Here is a 24,589-nt window from a genome sequence, read left to right as displayed (position 1 = left end):
TTGACCCCCTACCTCACTAATAACACAAAATTATCTAGAGCTGATCTTCAACATGAATTAAAGTATACAAGAGACTGTGGGGGAGACCGACATTTCATAGGCTGGTCTTAGAATAAAGTTTTAGAATAAATTCCACTGCCATTATTTGCTCCAAAATGATTAAGAGGTGCAGGTCGATTAATCATTTTGCAGCATCACAGGAGGTCTGTGCACAATAGGCTGAAATCTACGCCAGAGGATAAATTTCAAATGTAACTCATTTACACATAGATGGCATAAGTATTCATAAAGGGGTATTCTGGTTATGTGAAGGTATCCCCTATCACTATTAGATCCATGATGTCCTACCACTGGGGCCCTCACTGATCACAAGTATAGGGACACCCTGTGGAGCCCCCCCAAAATGAAGGGAGCAGATCAGTCAGGCATGTGCGCAGCTGCTCCTTTCATTACTATGGGAGTTCCAAAGATAGTCAAGTACAGAGCTCCACTATCTCCAGAACTCCCAAAGGAATGAACTGAAAGGTTGCACACAAGCCGTTTCTACACTGGCCAGTGCTTAATCAAATTTTGCTATGGAAACTGAGAGATAGGACAATCGCTTTAAGACGTGAAATTTTTTTAAATTCGTGGCATAATGCCATAGAATTCTAGTGAATGGTCATTTACAAAACTTTATTCACATGACAGAAAAAATCTGTACAGATTTAGGCCTCCTTCACACTTTGGTAGTTTTTTTTAAGCCAAAACTTTCCATGGTTTTTAAATAGAGGAAAGTTAGGCTACTTTCACACCTGGGTTCGGTGCGGATCTGTCTTATATCTGAACAGACGGATCCGCACCTATAATGCAAATGCTTGTATCCTTTCAGATCCTACAGATCCGTTTGCATTATTATTTTAAAAAAACAGATCTGTCCTGACTTACATTGAAAGTCAATGCACCATATTGTGTCAGTGAAAAACGGATCCGTCCCCATTGATTTACATTGTAAGTCAGGACGGATCCATTTGGCTCCACATCGTCAGGCGGACACCAAAACGCTGCAAGCAGCGTTTGGTGTCCGCCTCCAGAGCGGAATTGAGGCGGAACAGAGCCAAACTGATGCATTTGGAACAGATCCTTATCCATTCAGAATGCATTGGGGCTGTACTGATCTGTTTTCGACCGCTTGTGAGAGCCCTGAAACGGATCTCACAAGCGGACCCAGAAACGCCAGTGTGAAAGTAGCCTAAAATGGAACCTGGAAACTGAAGCGTGCATGAGGCCTTAGACCACTTTCACACACCAATAGTTTGGTCAGTATTTGGCATCAAAACCAGGCCTTAGACCTGCACAGAGAAAATACTGTATAATGGAAACATTTGTAACCCCTTCTAAGTGCTGAACCCACTCCTGGTTTGGGCTTACAAATACTGATACAAAATACTAACCAAATACTGGTCAAAGGGACGTAGGGTTTAAAGGGTTGGTCCAGCATTTACTACGTGATGACCTTATCTCAGGATAAGCTATCACTAGCTGATTGTGGAGGTCCAACACCATGCATGCTGGAACTACACAGCTCTGTCTGTCAACCTGGTAGTGAAGGGAGCTCATTACTACAGTACTTCGCCCATTGAAGTCAAAGGGAACAATTCTGCAGTGAAGAGAACTGACCAATATAAGGTTGACAGATCTGTGTAGTTCCAGCAACAGAGCCATACCCAAACAGCTGGGGTGTTGAGCTACCACTGATCAGCTTGTGATGGCATATCCTGAGGATAGGCCATATCTCTGTAAAGGCTGGACAACCCCTTTGCTTTCACAGAAATTTATTTTTCATCAGTATTTTTGAACCTACACTACTCACAAAAACCTAGGGATATTTGGCTTTAGAGTGAAATTTATGTAAAATGTTAACGCTACAGTGATATTATATCATGAAAGTAGGGCATTTAAGTAGAAGCATGCAATGGTGAATTCCTCATCTCAAACAATTTATTGCAACAAAATCCAACAACAGTGGTGGGTATACCCCCACAAAAATGTCAGTGTCTCAATAACTTGTCATGTGGCTTTGAGCATCAATTACATTTGACAACGATATCTCATCCTTTTCGACTTATTGTCTGCTGAGGCATGGAATCCCACTCTTCTTTAAGAGCGGCCCTCAGGTCATTGAGGTTCTGGGGTACAAAGGTATGAGCCTCTACACAGCGACTCAGCTGATCCCATAGGTTTTCAATGGGATTTAGGTCTGGAGAAAGTGCAGGCCACTTCATTTGAGGTACCCTAGTCTCCAGTAGCCGTTCCCTAATGATGCGACTTCCATGAGCTGGAGCATTGTTTTCCATGAAGATGAAATTAGGCCTGATTTGTCCATGCAAAGGCACAATGACTGGATTAATGATGTTATTTAAGTAGTATGGGCTTGTCACTGTACCATTCACAAATTGTAGGGCAATTCTATATTGAGTAGACACACCTGCCCACACTGTAACACCACCACCACCACCAAAGGCAAACAGTGGCTGATATATAGCGCTCTACTTGATGTCTCTAACATCGTTGGAAGCCATACTTTCTGCTCAGCGTGAATCGACTTTCATCAGTGAGCTGCAGTGGTACCATGTCTAGCGTAGAAGCTCCCTAGCCCATGCAAGACGATGACGCATCTGATCAGGTACCCTTGCAGGTCGCTTAGCACCCAGACCACGCTGATGTAAACGGTTTTAAATGGTCTGACGTGACACTTGGTTGCCTCTCACCTCCCTAAAATGTGCCTGGAATTGTGTGGCATTCATCATCCAGTTCCGCAGGGCATTGTTCACAGTGAATCGGTCATCGGTGTGGGATGTGGCCATAGGACATCCGCTTCTATGCCTTTTTCTGACTCTTCCAGTTTCTCTGTATCTCTGTTGCAACCTGCTGATGACACTCTGTGACACTCTAAGCTCAGTGGCCACTTCCATCTGAGAATATCCTGCTTGAAGCCTCGCAATGGCGAGGTACTATTGATCTATTGTTAGGTGTAGTCTTGGTCTCATGATGTCAAAATGTGAACAGTATGATGAGGAGCACTGTCTAAATACAAATTCTTATTGAACCAGAAAAATGTATTGGGCGATTCATGGATTAAACCCCTGCTGTGAATTTTGCCATTAAGCTCTTTGTTAGAGAACAACAAGTTGTGCAAAAAGTACTGAAATATTGAACAGTTGGACATGTGCATTCAAAAGTTTAGAGAAGGTCACACTAAGTTCACCTGTAACCTGTAGATTGCATTGTAGGTTCATCCTGAAATTTCACTCACAAGCCATATATCCCTTCCCTAACTTTTTGTGAGTAGTGTAGCCAAAAAGATAAAAGTGCTATGCTAAGGTAGATATACACTGGGACGTAAAGAGGTATGTATTAAAAGGAGTCTGTCAGCATTTTTGACTGATAAAATTCTGACAGCACTACCTTTTGTGAAGCTTTTATCATCAAGAGTAGTGTGAATATGAGCTTTTATTGTCAGATTCTGCTCTTTAAAGAACTCCCGCAAAAATGTTTATTCTCTGACCTGTTAGAAAGGTAAATGATGCATTCTGTAGTGAAGGTAACCTTCTTACCAGAGGCTGTATTTGTGAGCTATCTCCTCCCTTCTAATCCTCAGCTGTGTCATGTGGCCAGCAATCAGACTTTCCAAATGCAGCATCTTATGTGTGGACAGGAAGTCAGTTTCTCTATGTATTCTTATGGGAGTCTCAATGTCAGTCTCATGCCCCGGGTGCCAGCTCTCAGCGCTCTCAGGGGGGTGCCAGAACAGAAGAAATGAGCGCTTCCATCAATACAGATGGAAGCACTCATTGCTTTTCCCTTTATAAGATTCAGTGCATTTTATAAAGGGAATACTAGTGAGCGCTTCCATAATGGAAGCGCTCACTAGTCTGCAGGATAAGGGGGAGGGAAGTGCTGTGAGCGCTGTCCAGTACTTTTCAGGGCCTGCGCTGCTGTGTCCTGGCTGCCTGCAGCGTCAGGACGTACAGAGCGCACTCTGACCTGATGCTGCAGGAGGTCAGGTGACTGCAGTGCAGGCCCTGAGAAGAGAAGAAAGCCTGGGAAAGGGGGAGTGGCGACAGGAGAGGTAAGTGACTTTATTATTTTACAGTCTGATCTGAGGTCTGATATGGAGGTTTAATGGGGGGTCTGGAGAGGTCTAATGGGGGTCTGGAGCAGTCTATGGGGGGTCAGGAGGTCTGACTGGGGGGTCTGGAGGTCTGACTGGGGGATCTGAAGTGATCTAATAGGGGTTTGGAGGTCTGAAGGTCTGACTGGGGGGTCTGTAGGTCTAATGGGGTCTGAAGGTCTAATCGGGGTCAAATAAGGGGTCTGGAGGTCTAATGGGGGTCTGAGGTCTGATATGTGGGTCTGGAGGTCTAATGGGGGTCTGATATTGGGTCGGGGTCTTACATAGAGGTCTAATGGGGGTCTGATCTGAGGTTTAAAACTGGGGTCCTATATGGGGTCGAACATAGAGGTCTAAAGGGGGTTTGGTCTGAGATTGGGGGATCTCATTTAGGGTTTTATATGGGGGTCTGATCTGAAAGGAAGGTGTTTTTTTTATTACTAGCGCACAATATAAAGTGATGTTTTTGTACTGACGCACTATCTGTGTGGTACCAGTATTTTCAGGGGGACTGTTTCTGCAGGAAAGTATTGGGGAGCACAGTGGACACAGTATTGGGGGTGGCAGGATGGGGTGTTGAGAAGGTGGGAGGATGATGGAAAAGTAGGAAAGTAAAATGTCTGTTTGTTAAACTCTGCAGAGACGAGGAGAGGCTGAAAAAAGTCACCATGGTGGTCTGGTCTAACAGGAGAAGAAGAGGAAAGACAATATCTACATCAGAGAAGAGAAGTCACTGGGTGTAAGAGGTACATATGTGGCGCTGTATTACCCTGTATGTTCTGTAGCGCTTTATGTAATGTTTTCCAAGTATGTCTTTAAAGGGGTTGTCCGCTTTTTTTTTGTATGAGCGCTGCCTTCTCTGCTCTGTTTACCTGCTCATCACTGCAAATTCTACGGCGAGCAGGTGAACAGAACAGAGAAAACAGCTCTCATATGAGCCCTGCCCTCTCTTCAAACAGCTGGGGGCACAGAGGGCATTACTACTATGGAGCTGGCACAGAGGGCATTACTAATGTGAAGGGGCACAATGGGCAATTCTACTATGGAGGGAGAAAGGAGCGAGAGGGTATTACTACAATAAAGGGGGCACAGTGGGCATTATTAGTGTGAAGGGGCGCAGTGGGCATTATTACTGTGAAGGGGGCACAGTGGGCATTATTACTGTGAAAGGGGCACAATAGGCATTATTATGGTGAAGGGGGTACAATGGAGATTTCTACTATGGAGGGGGCACAAAGGGCATTACTAGCACAGTGGGCATTATTACTGTGAAGGGGCACAATGGGCATTAATAATGTGAAGGGGCACAATGGGCATTATTACTGTGAAGGGGGCACAATGGACATTATTACTGTGAAGGGGGCACAGTGGGCATTATTACTATAAATGGGGCACAATGGGGATTATTACTATGAAGGGGACACAATGAGGATTATTACTGTGAAAGGGGCACAGAGAAGGCATAACTGTGAGGGGGACACAATGTGGGCATAACTACTGTGAGAGGCCACAGTGTGGGCATAACTACTGAGAGGGGGCACACATCTGTACAAAACTACTGTGAAGGTTGTACAATAAGGGGAATACTACTGTGAGGGGGTACAATTTTTTTAAAGTATTGGGAGGGGGGGGGGGGGATTGCCAGAGAAAGGACCCGCCCCGGGTGCCAAACACCATAAGCACGCCACTGCTGAGTTTTCCAAACTTACTGATATGTTAGAGACATATCAAAAGTTTTGAGTGCTAAGACCCCCATCATACGCTAAATTAGGAGAGAGAAGTGTTCATATAGCCTCCTCACTGCAGGCTCAGTGGACAACTATGGGCCCATCTTGGTTCCATCCTCTACAGCATAGAGAGAGAAACCATATGCAAGCTTTTCTTTCTCTTTATTCGAGTGATTGGTAGAGGTCTCAGCACTCAGACTTCCACCTATCACAACTTTTGATATGTTTCTATATATTAAAAGTTTTTTGAAAACTCAGTGACCCTTTAGGCAGTTTAAGCAGATTAAAAAGTCACATCCATTTACACTTACATATACAAGCTGCTGCAATCAGTCTGACTGCTGCATAAGGTGGTTCACAGAATGGGAAGATTGGCTGTACAATATAGTTGGCAAATGTTATAGCAATAACTGCTTGTGTGGTGGGTTCTACAATCAATAAGGAAGACCACAGCCTGATGAACGCAATGAATCCTCCAAATGCCTCTTGTATATAAGCATAGCTTGCCCCAGATTTTACGATAGATGTCCCAAGTTCTGCGTAACACAAAGCCCCGAACATGGAAAAGATCCCTCCGAGTGTCCAGACTATCAGAGACATTCCATACGATTCACTGTACATAAGGACACCCTTTGGAGTTACAAATATCCCAGATCCAATCATGTTTCCAACTATTAAGGAGACTCCATTGAAGAGAGTGATCTCTTGCTTCATCTTCATTTTATCGTCCATATTTCCCACAGTTCTCTTACTTGAATCTTCTTTTATTGTTTCTTTTTTTTCACTATTGTTATCAGAGCAAAATAAAGTCCATGGAGGCAACATGGTCGATAATCTTCACAGCTTTACCTAGTGTAGGAAAAAATAGAATATTATTCACATTCAGAAGTGTCTGCAAACAGGATTTGTCTATCAGTATGCCCTAAGCAACATAAGCCGCAATAAACAGGGAGAATATTCCAGTTCCAAATTCTTAGAGTAGCTGTGACCAGTTCTTGGAATACATTTAGATCGTCATTTGTCGATTGCGCCCCTGGTGTATCTGCACAATACTGTTAATCCGATTTTCCGGCCGTTATATTTTGTTCGTTAATAAAGCCAGTATCTGCTTCAACCTCTTTGTCTGCTGTACAGTATTTGAACCATGCCCTGCGGTCTCTTTCTCCTCTGGCTGCTACACATGTTATTCCTTTGACTTTGTATTCTGTGTTTGTCCCTAGTTTTCATCCTTTGTAGACTCCATATCTAATGGTCAGTTGTCAATGAGCTCAGCTCCAGAGTAGACAAGGACTGGTTGATGTATGATGTCTCTCATACACTGCATAAACAGAGCAGCGGAAATTCTATTAACTTATCTTTCTGTAGCACATCCTCAGTAGCATCAGAATGAATGACATCATATCTCATTACTGAGCAGTGTAGCTGTGGATCTAGCACTGGGGTCAGATAGAATACTTAAGAGATGTAGTGGTTGTGCTGAAATTTTTGCCACCTGGTCGAGAAGTATGCAGCAAAAAGCTCAAAGTTTTAATGTGAGTTGCCAAAGTATTGTAGACTGCAAAGAAAAAATGTAGTCAGCACATCCCAACGCGTAGGTGCACCTCACCATGGCTGAGGGCGCAAAAGCAAAAACAAACACAATGCAACAGCACTAAAACAGCAAAGTAAATGCAATAGAGCCATATTCACTAGGGATGAGCGAACCCGAACTGTATAGTTCGGGTTCGTACTGAATTTTGGGGTGTCCGTGACACGGACCCGAACCCGGACATTTTCGTAAAAGTCCGGGTTCGGGTTCGGTGTTCGTCGCTTTCTTGGCACTTTTTGAAAGGCTGCAAAGCAGCCAATCAACAAGCGTCATACTACTTGCCCCAAGAGGCCGTCACAGCCATGCCTACTATTGGCATGGCTGTGATTGGCCAGAGCACCATGTGACCCAGCCTCTATTTAAGCTGGAGTCACGTAGCGCCGCATGTCACTCTGCTCTGATCAGCATAGGGAGAGGTTGCAGCTGCCATGTTAGGGCGAGATTAAGTAGTGATTAACTCCTCCAAAGGACTTCATTCAGAGATCGATCTGCAGCTGTGGATGATTGAACTGCTGCTATTGAATTGCTCACTGTTTTTAGGCTGCCCAGAGCGTTTTTCAGTCACTTTTTCCTGGGGTGATCGGCGGCCATTTTGTGTCTTGTGGTGTGCCAGCACAAGCTGCGACCAAGTGCATTTAACCCTCAATGGTGTGGTTGTTTTTTGGCTAAATCCTACATCAGGGTGAAGCTGTCACACCAAGTGCATTTAACCAGCAATAGTCTGGATATTTTTTGGCCATATACTACATCAAGGGCAAGCTGAGCCTGTCAACCAATTCCCAATTTAGCAATTTCCTAATTTAGTGGTTTCTGCTGAATCAGAGCTATTTTAAATCTATCCCTAAAAGGGTATATTAGAATCAAGGTGCACATAGGGTCATTCTGAATAACTTCACACACACGCTACTGTGCATTTCCAAGTCTAATTCTGTCAGTAAACCTATACCTGTCACCCAGCGCCTAAATACTAGGCTTCAAATTTATATCCAGCTAAATCTGTCGTTACTGCTGTACTGCTGTGGCTGGTCAAGTTATTTAGTGTCCGTCAAAGCAAATTTTTTGTTCTGGGTTGAAATACAATTCCCAATTTAGCAATTTCTTAATTTAGTGGTTTTCTGCTGTATCAGGCCTACTTTAAATTTATCCCTAAAAGGGTATATCAGATTCAAGGTGCACATAGGGTCATTCTGAATAACTTCACACACATGCTACTGTGCATTTCCAAGTCTAATTCTGTCAGTAAACCTATACTTGTCACCCAGCGCCTAAATACTAGGCCTCAAATTTATATCCAGCTAAATCTGTCGTTACTAGTGTGGCTGGTCAAGTTATTTAGTGTCTGTCAAAGCACAGTTTTTGTTCTGGGCTGAAATACAATTCCCAATTTAGCAATTTCCTAATTTAGTGGTTTCTGCTGTATCAGGCCTACTTTAAATTTATCCTTAAAAGGGTATATCAGATTCAAGGTGCACATAGGGTCATTCTGAATAACTTCACACACACGCTACTGTGCATTTCCAAGTCTAATTCTGTCAGTAAACCTATACCTGTTACCCAGCGCCTAAATAATAGGCCTCAAATTTTTAGTCAGCTAAATCTGTCGTTACTGGTGTGGCTGGTCAAGTTATTTAGTGTCCATCAAAGCACAGTTTTTGTTCTGGGTTGAAATACAATTCCCAATTTAGCAATTTCCTAATTTAGTGGTTTCTGCTGTATCAGGCCTACTTTAAATTTATCCCTAAAAGGGTATATCAGATTCAAGGTGCACATAGGGTCCTTCTGAATAACTTCACACACACGCTACTGTGCATTTCCAAGTCTAATTCTGTCAGTAAACCTATACCTGTCACCCAGCGCCTAAATACTAGGCCTCAAATTTATATCCAGCTAAATCTGTCGCTACTGGTGTGGCTGGTCAAGTTATTTAGTGTCCGTCAAAGCACAGTTTTTGTTCTGGGTTGAAATACAATTCCCAATTTAGCAATTTCCTAATTTAGTGGTTTCTGCTGTATCAGGCCTACTTTAAATTTATCCCTAAAAGGGTATATCAGATTCAAGGTGCACATAGGGTCATTCTGAATAACTTCATACATACTCTACTGTGCATTTCCAAGTCTAATTCTGTCAGTAAACCTATACCTGTCACCCAGCGCCTAAATAATAGGCCTCAAATTTATATCCAGCTAAATCTGTCGTTACTGGTGTGCCTGTATTAGTGTAATACGGTACCTAAATAGATAGCCAGATAGTGTTAGTTGTCTTTAAAAAAAGGCCTGAATTTGAATTCAATACATTGGGTCAAATAATATTTTTGTTGTTGTGGTGAACGATAACAATGAGGAAAACATCTACTAAAGGACGCGGACATGGTCGTGGTGGTGTTAGTGGACCCTCTGGTGCTGGGAGAGGACGTGGCCGTTCTGCCACAGCCACACGTCCTAGTGTACCAACTACCTCAGGTCCCAGTAGCCGCCATAATTTACAGCGATATTTGGTGGGGCCCAATGCCGTTCTAAGGATGGTAAGGCCTGAGCAGGTACAGGCATTAGTCAATTGGGTGGCCAACAGTGGATCCAGCACGTTCACATTATCTCCCACCCAGTCTTCTGCAGAAAGCGCACAGATGGCGCCTGAAAACCAAGCCCATCAGTTTGTCACATCACCCCCATGCATACCAGGCAAACTGTCTGAGCCTCAAGTTATGCAGCAGTGTCTTAAGCTGTTTGAAGACTCCGCTGGCAGGGTTTCCCAAGGGCATCCACCCAGCCCTTCCCCAGCGGTGGAAGACATAGAATGCACTGACGCACAACCACTTATGTTTCCTGATGATAAGGACATGGGAATACCACCTCAGCATGTCTCTGATGATGATGAAACACAGGTGCCAACTGCTGCGTCTTTCTGCAGTGTGCAGACTGAACAGGAGGTCAGGGATCAAGACTGGGTGGAAGACGATGCAGGGGACGATGAGGTCCTAGACCCCACATGGAATGAAGGTCATGCCACTGACTTTCACAGTTCGGAGGAAGAGGCAGTGGTGAGACCGAGCCAACAGCGTAGCAAAAGAGGGAGCAGTGGGCAAAAGCAGAACACCCGCCGCCAAGAGACTCCGCCTGCTATTGACCACCGCCATCTGGGACCGAGCACCACAAAGGCAGCTCCAAGGAGTTCCCTGGCATGGCACTTCTTCAAACAATGTGCTGACGACAAGACCCGAGTGATTTGCACGCTATGCCATCAGAGCCTGAAGCGAGGCATTAACGTTCTGAACCTTAGCACAACCTGCATGACCAGGCACCTGCATGCAAAGCATGAACTGCAGTGGAGTAAACACCTTAAAACCAAGGAAGTCACTCAGGCTCCCCCTGCTACCTCTTCTGCTGCCGCTTCGGCCTCTTCTGCTGCTGCCGCCTCGGCCTCTTCTTCTGCTGCCGCCTTGGCCTCTTCCTCCGCCTCTGGAGGAACGTTGGCACCTGCCGCCCAGCAAACAGGGGATGTACCACCAACACCACCACCACCTCCGTCACCAAGCATCTCAACCATGTCACACGGCAGCGTTCAGCTCTCCATCTCACAAACATTTGAGAGAAAGCGTAAATTCCCACCTAGCCACCCTTGATCCCTGGCCCTAAATGCCAGCATTTCTAAACTACTGGCCTATGAAATGCTGTCATTTAGGCTGGTGGACACAGACAGCTTCAAATAGCTCATGTCGCTTGCTGTCCCACAGTATGTTGTTCCTAGCCGGCACTACTTCGCCAAGAGAGCCGTGCCTTCCCTGCACAACCAAGTATCCGATAAAATCAAGTGTGCACTGCGCAACGCCATCTGTGGCAAGGTCCACCTGACCACAGATACGTGGACCAGTAAGCACGGCCAAGGACGCTATATCTCCCTAACTGCACACTGGGTAAATGTAGTGGCAGCTGGGCCCCAGGCGGAGAGCTGTTTGGCACAGGTCCTTCCGCCGCCAAGGATCGCAGGGCAACATTCTTTGCCTCCTGTTGCCACCTCCTCCTTCTCGGTTTCCTCCTCCTCTTCTTCCACCTGCTCATCCAGTCAGCCACACACCTTCACCACCAACTTCAGCACAGCCCGGGGTAAACGTCAGCAGGCCATTCTGAAACTCATATGTTTGGGGGACAGGCCCCACACCACACAGGAGTTGTGGCGGGGTATAGAACAACAGACCGACGAGTGGTTGCTGCCGGTAAGCCTCAAGCCCGGCCTGGTGGTGTGTGATAATGGGCGAAATCTCGTTGCAGCTCTGAGACTAGCCGGTTTGACGCACATCCCTTGCTTGGCGCATGTGCTGAATTTGGTGGTGCAGAAGTTCATTCCCAACTACCCCGACATGTCAGAGCTGCTGCATAAAGTCCGGGCCGTCTGTTCGCGCTTCCGGCGTTCACATACTGCCGCTGCTTGCCTGTCTGCGCTACAGCGTAACTTCGGCCTTCCCGCTCACCGCCTCATATGCGACGTGCCCACCAGGTGGAACTCTACCTTGCACATGCTGGACAGACTGTGCGAGCAGCAGCAGGCCATAGTGGAGTTTCAGCTGCAGCACGCACGGGTCAGTCGCACTACGGAACAGCACCAGTTCACCGCCAATGACTGGGCCTCCATGCGAGACCTGTGTGCCCTGTTGCGCTGTTTCGAGTACTCCACCAACATGGCCAGTGGCGATGACGCCGTTATCAGAGTTACAATACCACTTCTATGTCTCCTTGAGAAAACACTTAGGGCGATGATGGAAGAGGAGGTGGCCCAGGAGGAGGAGGAAGAGGGGTCTTTTTTTGCACTTTCAGGCCAGTCTCTTAGAAGTGACTCAGAGGGAGGTTTTTTGCAAGAGCAGAGGCCAGGTACAAATGTGGCCAGCCAGGGCCCACTACTGGAGGACGAGGAGGACGAGGATGAGGAGGAGGTGGAGGAGGATGAGGATGAAGCATGGTCACAGCGGGGTGGCACCCAACGCAGCTCGGGCCCATCACTGGTGCGTGGCTGGGGGGAAAGGCAGGGCGATGACGATACGCCTCCTACAGAGGACAGCTTGTCCTTACCTCTGGGCAGCCTGGCACACATGAGCGACTACATGCTGCAGTGCCTGCGCAACGACAGCAGAGTTGCCCACATTTTAACGTGTGCGGACTATTGGGTTGCCACCCTGCTGGATCCACGCTACAAAGACAATGTGCCCACCTTACTTCCTTCACTAGAGCGTGATAAGAAGATGCGCGAGTACAAGCGCACGTTGGTAGACGCGCTACTGAGAGCATTCCCAAATGTCACAGGGGAACAAGTGGAAGCCCAAGGGCAAGGCAGAGGAGGAGCAAGAGGTCGCCAAGGCAGCTGTGTCACGGCTAGCTCCTCTGAGGGCAGGGTTAGCATGGCAGAGATGTGGAAAAGTTTTGTCAACACGCCACAGCTAACTGCTATGACATGCAGACTGATTCTCTGCTGACATGAAGCCAGATTCTCTGTTACGGGACCTCTCTCCTCTGCCTGGGTGCTTGGCCTAAATATATGACAATGGACTGTTGCAGTGGTGGCTGACGTGAAGCCTGATTCTCTGCTATGACATGCAGACTGATTCTCTGCTGACATGAAGCCAGATTCTCTGTTACGGGACCTCTCTCCTCTGCCTGGGTGCTGGGCCTAAATATATGACAATGGACTGTTGCAGTGGTGGCTGACGTGAAGCCTGATTCTCTGCTATGACATGCAGACTGATTCTCTGCTGACATGAAGACAGATTCTCTGTTACGGGACCTCTCTCCTCTGCCTGGGTGATGGGCCTAAATATATGCCAATGGACTGTTGCAGTGGTGGCTGACGTGAAGCCTGATTCTCTGCTATGACATGAAGACTGATTCTCTGCTGATATGAAGCCAGATTTTCTGTTACGGGACCTCGCTCCTCTGCCTGGGTCTAAATATATGACAATGGACTGTTGCAGTGGTGGCTGACGTGAAGCCTGATTCTCTGCTATGACATGCAGACTAATTCTCTGCTGACATGAAGACAGATTCTCTGTTACGGGACCTCGCTCCTCTGCCTGGGTGCCGGGGCCTAAATATCTGAGAATGGACTGTTCCAGTGGTGGGTGACGGGAAGCCAGATTCTCTGCTATGTCATGCAGACTGATTCTCTGCTGACATGAAGCCAGATTCTCTGTTATGGGACCTCTCTCCTCTGGCTGGGTACCTGGGCCTAAATATATGCCAATGGACTGTTGCAGTGGTGGCTGACGTGAAGCCTGATTCTCTGCTATGACATGCAGACTGATTCTCTGCTGACATGAAGCCAGATTCTCTGTTACGGGACCTCTCTCCTCTGGCTGGGTACCTGGGCCTAAATATATGCCAATGGACTGTTGCAGTGGTGGCTGACGTGAAGCCTGATTCTCTTCTATGACATGCAGACTGATTCTCTGCTGACATGAAGCCAGATTCTCTGTTACGGGACCTCTCTCCTCTGCCTGGGTGCTGGGCCTAAATATATGACAATGGACTGTTGCAGTGGTGGCTGACGTGAAGCCTGATTCTCTGCTATGACATGCAGACTGATTCTCTGCTGACATGAAGCCAGATTCTCTGTTACGGGACCTCTCTCCTCTGCCTGGGTGCTGGGCCTAAATATATGACAATGGACTGTTGCAGTGGTGGCTGACGTGAAGCCTGATTCTCTGCTATGACATGCAGACTGATTCTCTGCTGACATGAAGACAGATTCTCTGTTACGGGACCTCGCTCCTCTGCCTGGGTGCTGGGCCTAAATATATGCCAATGGACTGTTCCAATGTTGGGTGACGTGAAGCCTGATTCTCTGCTGACATGAAGCCAGATTCTCTGTTACAGGACCTCTCTCCTCTGGCTGGGTACCTGGGCCTAAATATATGCCAATGGACTGTTGCAGTGGAGGCTGACGTGAAGCCTGATTCTCTTCTATGACATGCAGACTGATTCTCTGCTGACATGAAGCCAGATTCTCTGTTACGGGACCTCTCTCCTCTGCCTGGGTGCTGGGCCTAAATATATGACAATGGACTGTTGCAGTGGTGGCTGACGTGAAGCCTGATTCTCTGCTATGACATGCAGACTGATTCTCTGCTGACATGAAGCCAGATTCTCTGTTACAGGACCTCTCTTCTCTGGCTGGGTACCTGGGCCTAAATATATGCCAATGGACTGTTGCAGTGGTGGCTGACGTGAAGCCTGATTCTCTGCTATGACATGCAGACTGATTCTCTGCTGACATGAAGACAGATTCTCTGTTACGGGACCTCTCTCCTCTGCCTGGGTGCTGGGCCTAAATATATGACAATGGACTGTTGCAGTGGTGGCTGACGTGAAGCCTGATTCTCTGCTATGACATGCAGACTGATTCTCTGCTGACATGAAGCCAGATTCTCTGTTACGGGACCTCTCTCCTCTGCCTGGGTGCTGGGCCTAAATATATGCCAATGGACTGTTGCAGTGGTGGCTGACGTGAAGCCTGATTCTCTGCTATGACATGCAGACTGATTCTCTGCTGATATGAAGCCAGATTTTCTGTTACGGGACCTCGCTCCTCTGCCTGGGTCTAAATATATGACAATGGACTGTTGCAGTGGTGACTGACGTGAAGCCTGATTCTCTGCTATGACATGCAGACTGATTCTCTGCTGACATGAAGACAGATTCTCTGTTATGGGACCTCGCTCCTCTGCCTGGGTGCCTGGGCCTAAATATATGCCAATGGACTGTTCCAATGTTGGGTGACGTGAAGCCTGATTCTCTGCTATGTCATGCAGACTGATTCTCTGCTGACATGAAGCCAGATTCTCTGTTATGGGACCTCTCTCCTCTGGCTGGGTACCTGGGCCTAAATATATGCCAATGGACTGTTGCAGTGGTGGCTGACGTGAAGCCTGATTCTCTGCTATGACATGCAGACTGATTCTCTGCTGACATGAAGCCAGATTCTCTGTTACGGGACCTCTCTCCTCTGGCTGGGTACCTGGGCCTAAATATATGCCAATGGACTGTTGCAGTGGTGGCTGACGTGAAGCCTGATTCTCTTCTATGACATGCAGACTGATTCTCTGCTGACATGAAGCCAGATTCTCTGTTACGGGACCTCTCTCCTCTGCCTGGGTGCTGGGCCTAAATATATGACAATGGACTGTTGCAGTGGTGGCTGACGTGAAGCCTGATTCTCTGCTATGACATGCAGACTGATTCTCTGCTGACATGAAGCCAGATTCTCTGTTACGGGACCTCTCTCCTCTGCCTGGGTGCTGGGCCTAAATATATGACAATGGACTGTTGCAGTGGTGGCTGACGTGAAGCCTGATTCTCTGCTATGACATGCAGACTGATTCTCTGCTGACATGAAGACAGATTCTCTGTTACGGGACCTCGCTCCTCTGCCTGGGTGCTGGGCCTAAATATATGCCAATGGACTGTTCCAATGTTGGGTGACGTGAAGCCTGATTCTCTGCTGACATGAAGCCAGATTCTCTGTTACAGGACCTCTCTCCTCTGGCTGGGTACCTGGGCCTAAATATATGCCAATGGACTGTTGCAGTGGAGGCTGACGTGAAGCCTGATTCTCTTCTATGACATGCAGACTGATTCTCTGCTGACATGAAGCCAGATTCTCTGTTACGGGACCTCTCTCCTCTGCCTGGGTGCTGGGCCTAAATATATGACAATGGACTGTTGCAGTGGTGGCTGACGTGAAGCCTGATTCTCTGCTATGACATGCAGACTGATTCTCTGCTGACATGAAGCCAGATTCTCTGTTACGGGACCTCTCTCCTCTGGCTGGGTACCTGGGCCTAAATATATGCCAATGGACTGTTGCAGTGGTGGCTGACGTGAAGCCTGATTCTCTTCTATGACATGCAGACTGATTCTCTGCTGACATGAAGCCAGATTCTCTGTTACGGGACCTCTCTCCTCTGCCTGGGTGCTGGGCCTAAATATATGACAATGGACTGTTGCAGTGGTGGCTGACATGAAGCCTGATTCTCTGCTATGACATGCAGACTGATTCTCTGCTGACATGAAGCCAGATTCTCTGTTACGGGACCTCTCTCCTCTGCCTGGGTGCTGGGCCTAAATATATGACAATGGACTGTTGCAGTGGTGGCTGACGTGAAGCCTGATTCTCTGCTATGACATGCAGACTGATTCTCTGCTGACATGAAGACAGATTCTCTGTTACGGGACCTCGCTCCTCTGCCTGGGTGCTGGGCCTAAATATATGCCAATGGACTGTTCCAATGTTGGGTGACGTGAAGCCTGATTCTCTGCTGACATGAAGCCAGATTCTCTGTTACAGGACCTCTCTCCTCTGGCTGGGTACCTGGGCCTAAATATATGCCAATGGACTGTTGCAGTGGAGGCTGACGTGAAGCCTGATTCTCTTCTATGACATGCAGACTGATTCTCTGCTGACATGAAGCCAGATTCTCTGTTACGGGACCTCTCTCCTCTGCCTGGGTGCTGGGCCTAAATATATGACAATGGACTGTTGCAGTGGTCGCTGACGTGAAGCCTGATTCTCTGCTATGGCATGCAGACTGATTCTCTGCTGACATGAAGCCAGATTCTCTGTTACAGGACCTCTCTTCTCTGGCTGGGTACCTGGGCCTAAATATATGCCAATGGACTGTTGCAGTGGTGGCTGACGTGAAGCCTGATTCTCTGCTATGACATGCAGACTGATTCTCTGCTGACATGAAGACAGATTCTCTGTTACGGGACCTCTCTCCTCTGCCTGGGTGCTGGGCCTAAATATATGACAATGGACTGTTGCAGTGGTGGCTGACGTGAAGCCTGATTCTCTGCTATGACATGCAGACTGATTCTCTGCTGACATGAAGACAGATTCTCTGTTACGGGACCTCTCTCCTCTGCCTGGGTGCTGGGCCTAAATATATGCCAATGGACTGTTGCAGTGGTGGCTGACGTGAAGCCTGATTCTCTGCTATGACATGCAGACTGATTCTCTGCTGATATGAAGCCAGATTTTCTGTTACGGGACCTCGCTCCTCTGCCTGGGTCTAAATATATGACAATGGACTGTTGCAGTGGTGACTGACGTGAAGCCTGATTCTCTGCTATGACATGCAGACTGATTCTCTGCTGACATGAAGACAGATTCTCTGTTATGGGACCTCGCTCCTCTGCCTGGGTGCCTGGGCCTAAATATATGCCAATGGACTGTTCCAATGTTGGGTGACGTGAAGCCTGATTCTCTGCTATGTCATGCAGACTGATTCTCTGCTGACATGAAGCCAGATTCTCTGTTATGGGACCTCTCTCCTCTGGCTGGGTACCTGGGCCTAAATATATGCCAATGGACTGTTGCAGTGGTGGCTGACGTGAAGCCTGATTCTCTGCTATGACATGCAGACTGATTCTCTGCTGACATAAAGCCAGATTCTCTGTTACGGGACCTCTCTCCTCTGCCTGGGTGCTGGGCCTAAATATATGACAATGGACTGTTGCAGTGGTGGCTGACGTGAAGCCTGATTCTCTGCTATGACATGCAGACTGATTCTCTGCTGACATGAAGCCAGATTCTCTGTTACGGGACCTCTCTCCTCTGCCTGGGTGCTGGGCCTAAATATATGACAATGGACTGTTGCAGTGGTGGCTGACGTGAAGCCTGATTCTCTGCTATGACATGCAGACTGATTCTCTGCTGACATGAAGACAGATTCTCTGTTACGGGACCTCGCTCCTCTGCCTGGGTGCTGGGCCTAAATATATGCCAATGGACTGTTCCAATGTTGGGTGACGTGAAGCCTGATTCTCTGCTGACATGAAGCCAGATTCTCTGTTACAGGACCTCTCTCCTCTGGCTGGGTACCTGGGCCTAAATATATGCCAATGGACTGTTGCAGTGGAGGCTGACGTGAAGCCTGATTCTCTTCTATGACATGCAGACTGATTCTCTGCTGACATGAAGCCAGATTCTCTGTTACGGGACCTCTCTCCTCTGCCTGGGTGCTGGGCCTAAAAATATGACAATGGACTGTTGCAGTGGTCGCTGACGTGAAGCCTGATTCTCTGCTATGACATGCAGACTGATTCTCTGCTGACATGAAGCCAGATTCTCTGTTACAGGACCTCTCTTCTCTGGCTGGGTACCTGGGCCTAAATATATGCCAATGGACTGTTGCAGTGGTGGCTGACGTGAAGCCTGATTCTCTGCTATGACATGCAGACTGATTCTCTGCTGATATGAAGCCAGATTTTCTGTTACGGGACCTCGCTCCTCTGCCTGGGTCTAAATATATGACAATGGACTGTTGCAGTGGTGGCTGACGTGAAGCCTGATTCTCTGCTATGACATGCAGACTGATTCTCTGCTGACATGAAGCCAGATTCTCTGTTACAGGACCTCTCTTCTCTGGCTGGGTACCTGGGCCTAAATATATGCCAATGGACTGTTGCAGTGGTGGCTGACGTGAAGCCTGATTCTCTGCTATGACATGCAGACTGATTCTCTGCTGACATGAAGACAGATTCTCTGTTACGGGACCTCTCTCCTCTGCCTGGGTGCTGGGCCTAAATATATGACAATGGACTGTTCCAATGTTGGGTGACGTGAAGCCTGATTCTCTGCTATGTCATGCAGACTGATTCTCTGCTGACATGAAGCCAGATTCTCTGTTACGGGACCTCTCTCCTCTGGCTTGGTACCTGGGCCTAAATATATGCCAATGGACTGTTGCAGTGGTGGCTGACGTGAAGCCTGATTCTCTTCTATGACATGCAGACTGATTCTCTGCTGACATGAAGCCAGATTCTCTGTTACGGGACCTCTCTCCTCTGCCTGGGTGCTGGGCCTAAATATATGACAATGGACTGTTGCAGTGGTGGCTGACGTGAAGCCTGATTCTCTGCTATGACATGCAGACTGATTCTCTGCTGACATGAAGCCAGATTCTCTGTTACGGGACCTCTCTCCTCTGCCTGGGTGCTGGGCCTAAATATATGACAATGGACTGTTGCAATGGTGGCTGACGTGAAGCCTGATTCTCTGCTATGACATGCAGACTGATTCTCTGCTGACATGAAGCCAGATTCTCTGTTACGGGACCTCTCTCCTCTGCCTGGGTGCTGGGCCTAAATATATGACAATGGACTGTTGCAGTGGTCGCTGACGTGAAGCCTGATTCTCTGCTATGACATGCAGACTGATTCTCTGCTGACATGAAGCCAGATTCTCTGTTACGGGACCTCTCTCCTCTGGCTGGGTACCTGGGCCTAAATATATGCCAATGGACTGTTGCAGTGGTGGCTGACGTGAAGCCTGATTCTCTTCTATGACATGCAGACTGATTCTCTGCTGACATGAAGCCAGATTCTCTGTTACGGGACCTCTCTCCTCTGCCTGGGTGCTGGGCCTAAATATATGACAATGGACTGTTGCAGTGGTGGCTGACGTGAAGCCTGATTCTCTGCTATGACATGCAGACTGATTCTCTGCTGACATGAAGCCAGATTCTCTGTTACGGGACCTCTCTCCTCTGCCTGGGTGCTGGGCCTAAATATATGACAATGGACTGTTGCAGTGGTGGCTGACGTGAAGCCTGATTCTCTGCTATGACATGCAGACTGATTCTCTGCTGACATGAAGACAGATTCTCTGTTACGGGACCTCGCTCCTCTGCCTGGGTGCTGGGCCTAAATATATGCCAATGGACTGTTCCAATGTTGGGTGACGTGAAGCCTGATTCTCTGCTGACATGAAGCCAGATTCTCTGTTACAGGACCTCTCTCCTCTGGCTGGGTACCTGGGCCTAAATATATGCCAATGGACTGTTGCAGTGGAGGCTGACGTGAAGCCTGATTCTCTTCTATGACATGCAGACTGATTCTCTGCTGACATGAAGCCAGATTCTCTGTTACGGGACCTCTCTCCTCTGCCTGGGGACTGGGCCTAAATATATGACAATGGACTGTTGCAGTGGTCACTGACGTGAAGCCTGATTCTCTGCTATGACATGCAGACTGATTCTCTGCTGACATGAAGCCAGATTCTCTGTTACAGGACCTCTCTTCTCTGGCTGGGTACCTGGGCCTAAATATATGCCAATGGACTGTTGCAGTGGTGGCTGACGTGAAGCCTGATTTTCTGCTATGACATGCAGACTGATTCTCTGCTGACATGAAGACAGATTCTCTGTTACGGGACCTCTCTCCTCTGCCTGGGTGCTGGGCCTAAATATATGACAATGGACTGTTCCAATGTTGGGTGACGTGAAGCCTGATTCTCTGCTATGTCATGCAGACTGATTCTCTGCTGACATGAAGCCAGATTCTCTGTTACGGGACCTCTCTCCTCTGGCTTGGTACCTGGGCCTAAATATATGCCAATGGACTGTTGCAGTGGTGGCTGACGTGAAGCCTGATTCTCTTCTATGACATGCAGACTGATTCTCTGCTGACATGAAGCCAGATTCTCTGTTACGGGACCTCTCTCCTCTGCCTGGGTGCTGGGCCTAAATATATGACAATGGACTGTTGCAGTGGTGGCTGACGTGAAGCCTGATTCTCTGCTATGACATGCAGACTGATTCTCTGCTGACATGAAGCCAGATTCTCTGTTACGGGACCTCTCTCCTCTGCCTGGGTGCTGGGCCTAAATATATGACAATGGACTGTTGCAATGGTGGCTGACGTGAAGCCTGATTCTCTGCTATGACATGCAGACTGATTCTCTGCTGACATGAAGCCAGATTCTCTGTTACGGGACCTCTCTCCTCTGCCTGGGTGCTTGGCCTAAATATATGACAATGGACTGTTGCAGTGGTGGCTGACGTGAAGCCTGATTCTCTGCTATGACATGCAGACTGATTCTCTGCTGACATGAAGCCAGATTCTCTGTTACGGGACCTCTCTCCTCTGCCTGGGTGCTGGGCCTAAATATATGACAATGGACTGTTGCAGTGGTGGCTGACGTGAAGCCTGATTCTCTGCTATGACATGCAGACTGATTCTCTGCTGACATGAAGACAGATTCTCTGTTACGGGACCTCTCTCCTCTGCCTGGGTGCTGGGCCTAAATATATGACAATGGACTGTTGCAGTGGTGGCTGACGTGAAGCCTGATTCTCTGCTATGACATGCAGACTGATTCTCTGCTGACATGAAGCCAGATTCTCTGTTACGGGACCTCTCTCCTCTGGCTGGGTACCTGGGCCTAAATATATGCCAATGGACTGTTGCAGTGGTGGCTGATATGAAGCCTGATTCTCTTCTATGACATGCAGACTGATTCTCTGCTGACATGAAGCCAGATTCTCTGTTACGGGACCTCTCTCCTCTGCCTGGGTGCTGGGCCTAAATATATGACAATGGACTGTTGCAGTGGTCGCTGACGTGAAGCCTGATTCTCTGCTATGACATGCAGACTGATTCTCTGCTGACATGAAGACAGATTCTCTGTTACGGGACCTATCTCCTCTGCCTGGGTGCCGGGGCCTAAATATCTGAGAATGGACTGTTCCAGTGGTGGGTGACGTGAAGCCAGATTCTCTGCTATGGGACCTCTCTCCAATTGATATTGATAATTTTTTATTCATTTTATTTTTATTTTTATTCATTTCCCTATCCACATTTGTTTGCAGGGGATTTACCTACATGTTGCTGCCTTTTGCAGCCCTCTAGCCCTTTTCTGGGCTGTTTTACAGCCTTTTTAGTGCCGAAAAGTTCGGGTCCCCATTGACTTCAATGGGGTTCGGGTTCGGGACGAAGTTCGGATCGGGTTCGGATCCCGAACCCGAACATTTCCGGGAAGTTCGGCCGAACTTCTCGAACCCGAACATCCAGGTGTCCGCTCAACTCTATTTGCGGTTGTTTGCGGTGCGTTAAACGGGGAGTTTGGTCTGTCACTGTGAAGCGGGCGTAACCCTTGCACTACCTGATCGATACAACATCATACCTGATCGTATACACAAACTGGATGTTTTAAAGCACGTTATTCCAAACAATTTAGGAATGTTAGGTGATTTATGCCCTTTATGGATTAAAACTCGACTCAACTACGTAATTTTCCATGGGAGTTTTGCCATGGATCCCCCTCCGGCATGCCACAGTCCAGGTGTTAGTCCCCTTGAAACAACTTTTCCATCACTATTGTGGCCAGAAAGAGTCCCTGTGGGTTTTAAAATTTGCCTGCCTATTGAAGTCTATGGCTGTTCGCCCGTTCGCAAACATTTGCGAAAATTCGTGCTCGCCGTTCGCGAATGGAAAATTTTATGTTAGAGACATCTCTATTTCCTTGTAGTAAACCCTGTTAATATGCTGTAACACCCCAATAACAGGAACAGTTTGCTGGAATTACAGAGCTATATAATGGCAATTTGGGTGCCCAGTCAGTGCAGCAAGGTGTAATAGGATTGTTCCTATTACCCAGGCTGTAACCTTCCCTACTGAACCCTGTTCAACATAAATGCTGCTGAATGATTCCTTCCTATCCTTTCCCTACACCTTGAATAATCATTCCCTGCACTTGTAAATCTATTTTTTTTTTGCACAATAAAGTTTTTTCTAACACTGTCCCTAGACCCTGCTGACATCTCTCCCTCCATAAAGTACACTGGAAAATGGCAGAATCCAAGATGGCTGAGGCTATTTACAGGGCTGTGACATCACAGGGCTGGCTGGCTGCTGATTGGCTGCAAGCATGGCATTATGGGTGATCCCACCTTCCCAGAGTTCCTTGCTCCATGTCCTCACACGTGCAGCAGCCATTTTAGGAAAAATGCGATTCGTCACCACGAAGCGTTAGGAAATTCGAATTCGGTGTGAATCAAATTTTTCCTGAAATTCGGATCGAATTCCACCTAGTCAGCTTTGATTCACTCTACTGGTAACCTTGAAACTACCATTTACCGTAAACTCTTTATTGAGATGGGAAAGCAATCACCGTCCCACTCAAATGAGGCATCCCTACGGGACAATATCTCAGACTTCGGCGCAAATGTTCTGATAAGCAAGAATTTGCTCGTCAGGCAACTTGTCTGAGAACACGCTTCCGTGAAAGTGGATACCCAGACAAAGTTTTACGCACAGCATACCAAAGAGCACAAAATCAGGATTGCACCACTCTGCTACAACCTACAGATACACTAACAGAGCCACAAAAAAACATCAGGCTGATTGGGTCTTATGACACCAAGACTGGACGGATTAGGGATATTATTTCCAAACATTGGGATATTCTCTTGATGGATCCAGACTTGTGTAAGGTCATTGGTCCTCAACCATCAATTACACATAGACGGGGCAGAAGTCTTAGATACTTTTTAGTACACAGTCATTTCATTTCACAAAGAGCCCCTAAGACATGGTTGGAAAATCACGTTTTGGGATGCTTCAGATGTGGTAACGGTAGCTTTTGTGATTTCATATCTACTACAAAGTCGTAGGGGTAATGTGACAGACACCGTACTCCTGATTCGCGACTTTATTAACTGTTGTACCAAAAAGTGGGCGTGGCCTGGTCGGGCATGTAGGAAGTCATGCTTGCGGGGAGCTCCGGACCTGCCGTCTACTATCCTTCGCCATCCTCTTTCTGCAGCGCTCGCTGATATACTAAAGTGCTCTGGGGGACATCGCTGGAGGCGCGGATCCTGCCTGTGACACCATCACCTGCACGGGGAAGAGAGACAAGGAGCTGAAGGACGCTGGGCCTCCTACGCCAGCAAAACTAGATAGCGCCGCAGTGGAGGTGAGGGCTGCGGAGGTTGCGGCCCACCTGGTTAAATATGCCCTCTCATCCTCGGTGCCCCCTCCTGTAGTGACTAACGCTCCCTCCAAATCTCCTGGGGAGACATCTTTAATGCCCACTGAAGGTGCTGATTGCGCATGGGATCCTTGCAATGGAGACCCAGCAGCTAGCTATAACAGGAACCTCTGCCCTACAGATTCCTCCTTGTGGTACTGAGTCTGTCCCTGTGAAACATGGCCAGCCTGCTACTGAGAGCGGTGAACCCACATCCAAGGATCTCTATGCTGCTGTGCAACACTGCAGCAGCTCTCTGGCTCTACTTACCACACATATGGGCAGCTTGCAGGAGAATGTCTCCCTCATTAGACAAGATCTTAAAAAGGT

At 47.7% G+C, this 24,589-nt stretch overlaps 1 protein-coding gene across 2 annotated transcripts in view; it reads right to left on the bottom strand.

The window, feature by feature from the left end:
- The window catches only part of LOC122938164 (Y+L amino acid transporter 2-like), a 99,133-nt gene that overhangs the window by 70,138 nt on the left and 4,406 nt on the right, over positions 1–24,589 (bottom strand). For both annotated transcript variants that reach the window (XM_044293510.1, XM_044293511.1), the window contains one exon: positions 6,192–6,729. In XM_044293510.1, coding sequence (XP_044149445.1) covers positions 6,192–6,705 — 514 coding nt within the window. In that variant the 5' untranslated portion in view covers positions 6,706–6,729. The remainder of the gene's footprint in view (positions 1–6,191; positions 6,730–24,589) is intronic.

Source organism: Bufo gargarizans, chromosome 5 (assembly GCF_014858855.1).
Source record: "Bufo gargarizans isolate SCDJY-AF-19 chromosome 5, ASM1485885v1, whole genome shotgun sequence".
Lineage (NCBI taxonomy): Eukaryota > Metazoa > Chordata > Amphibia > Anura > Bufonidae > Bufo > Bufo gargarizans.
Note: the sequence above shows the minus strand (reverse complement) of the source record. Positions and strands in the feature narration are given on the sequence as shown.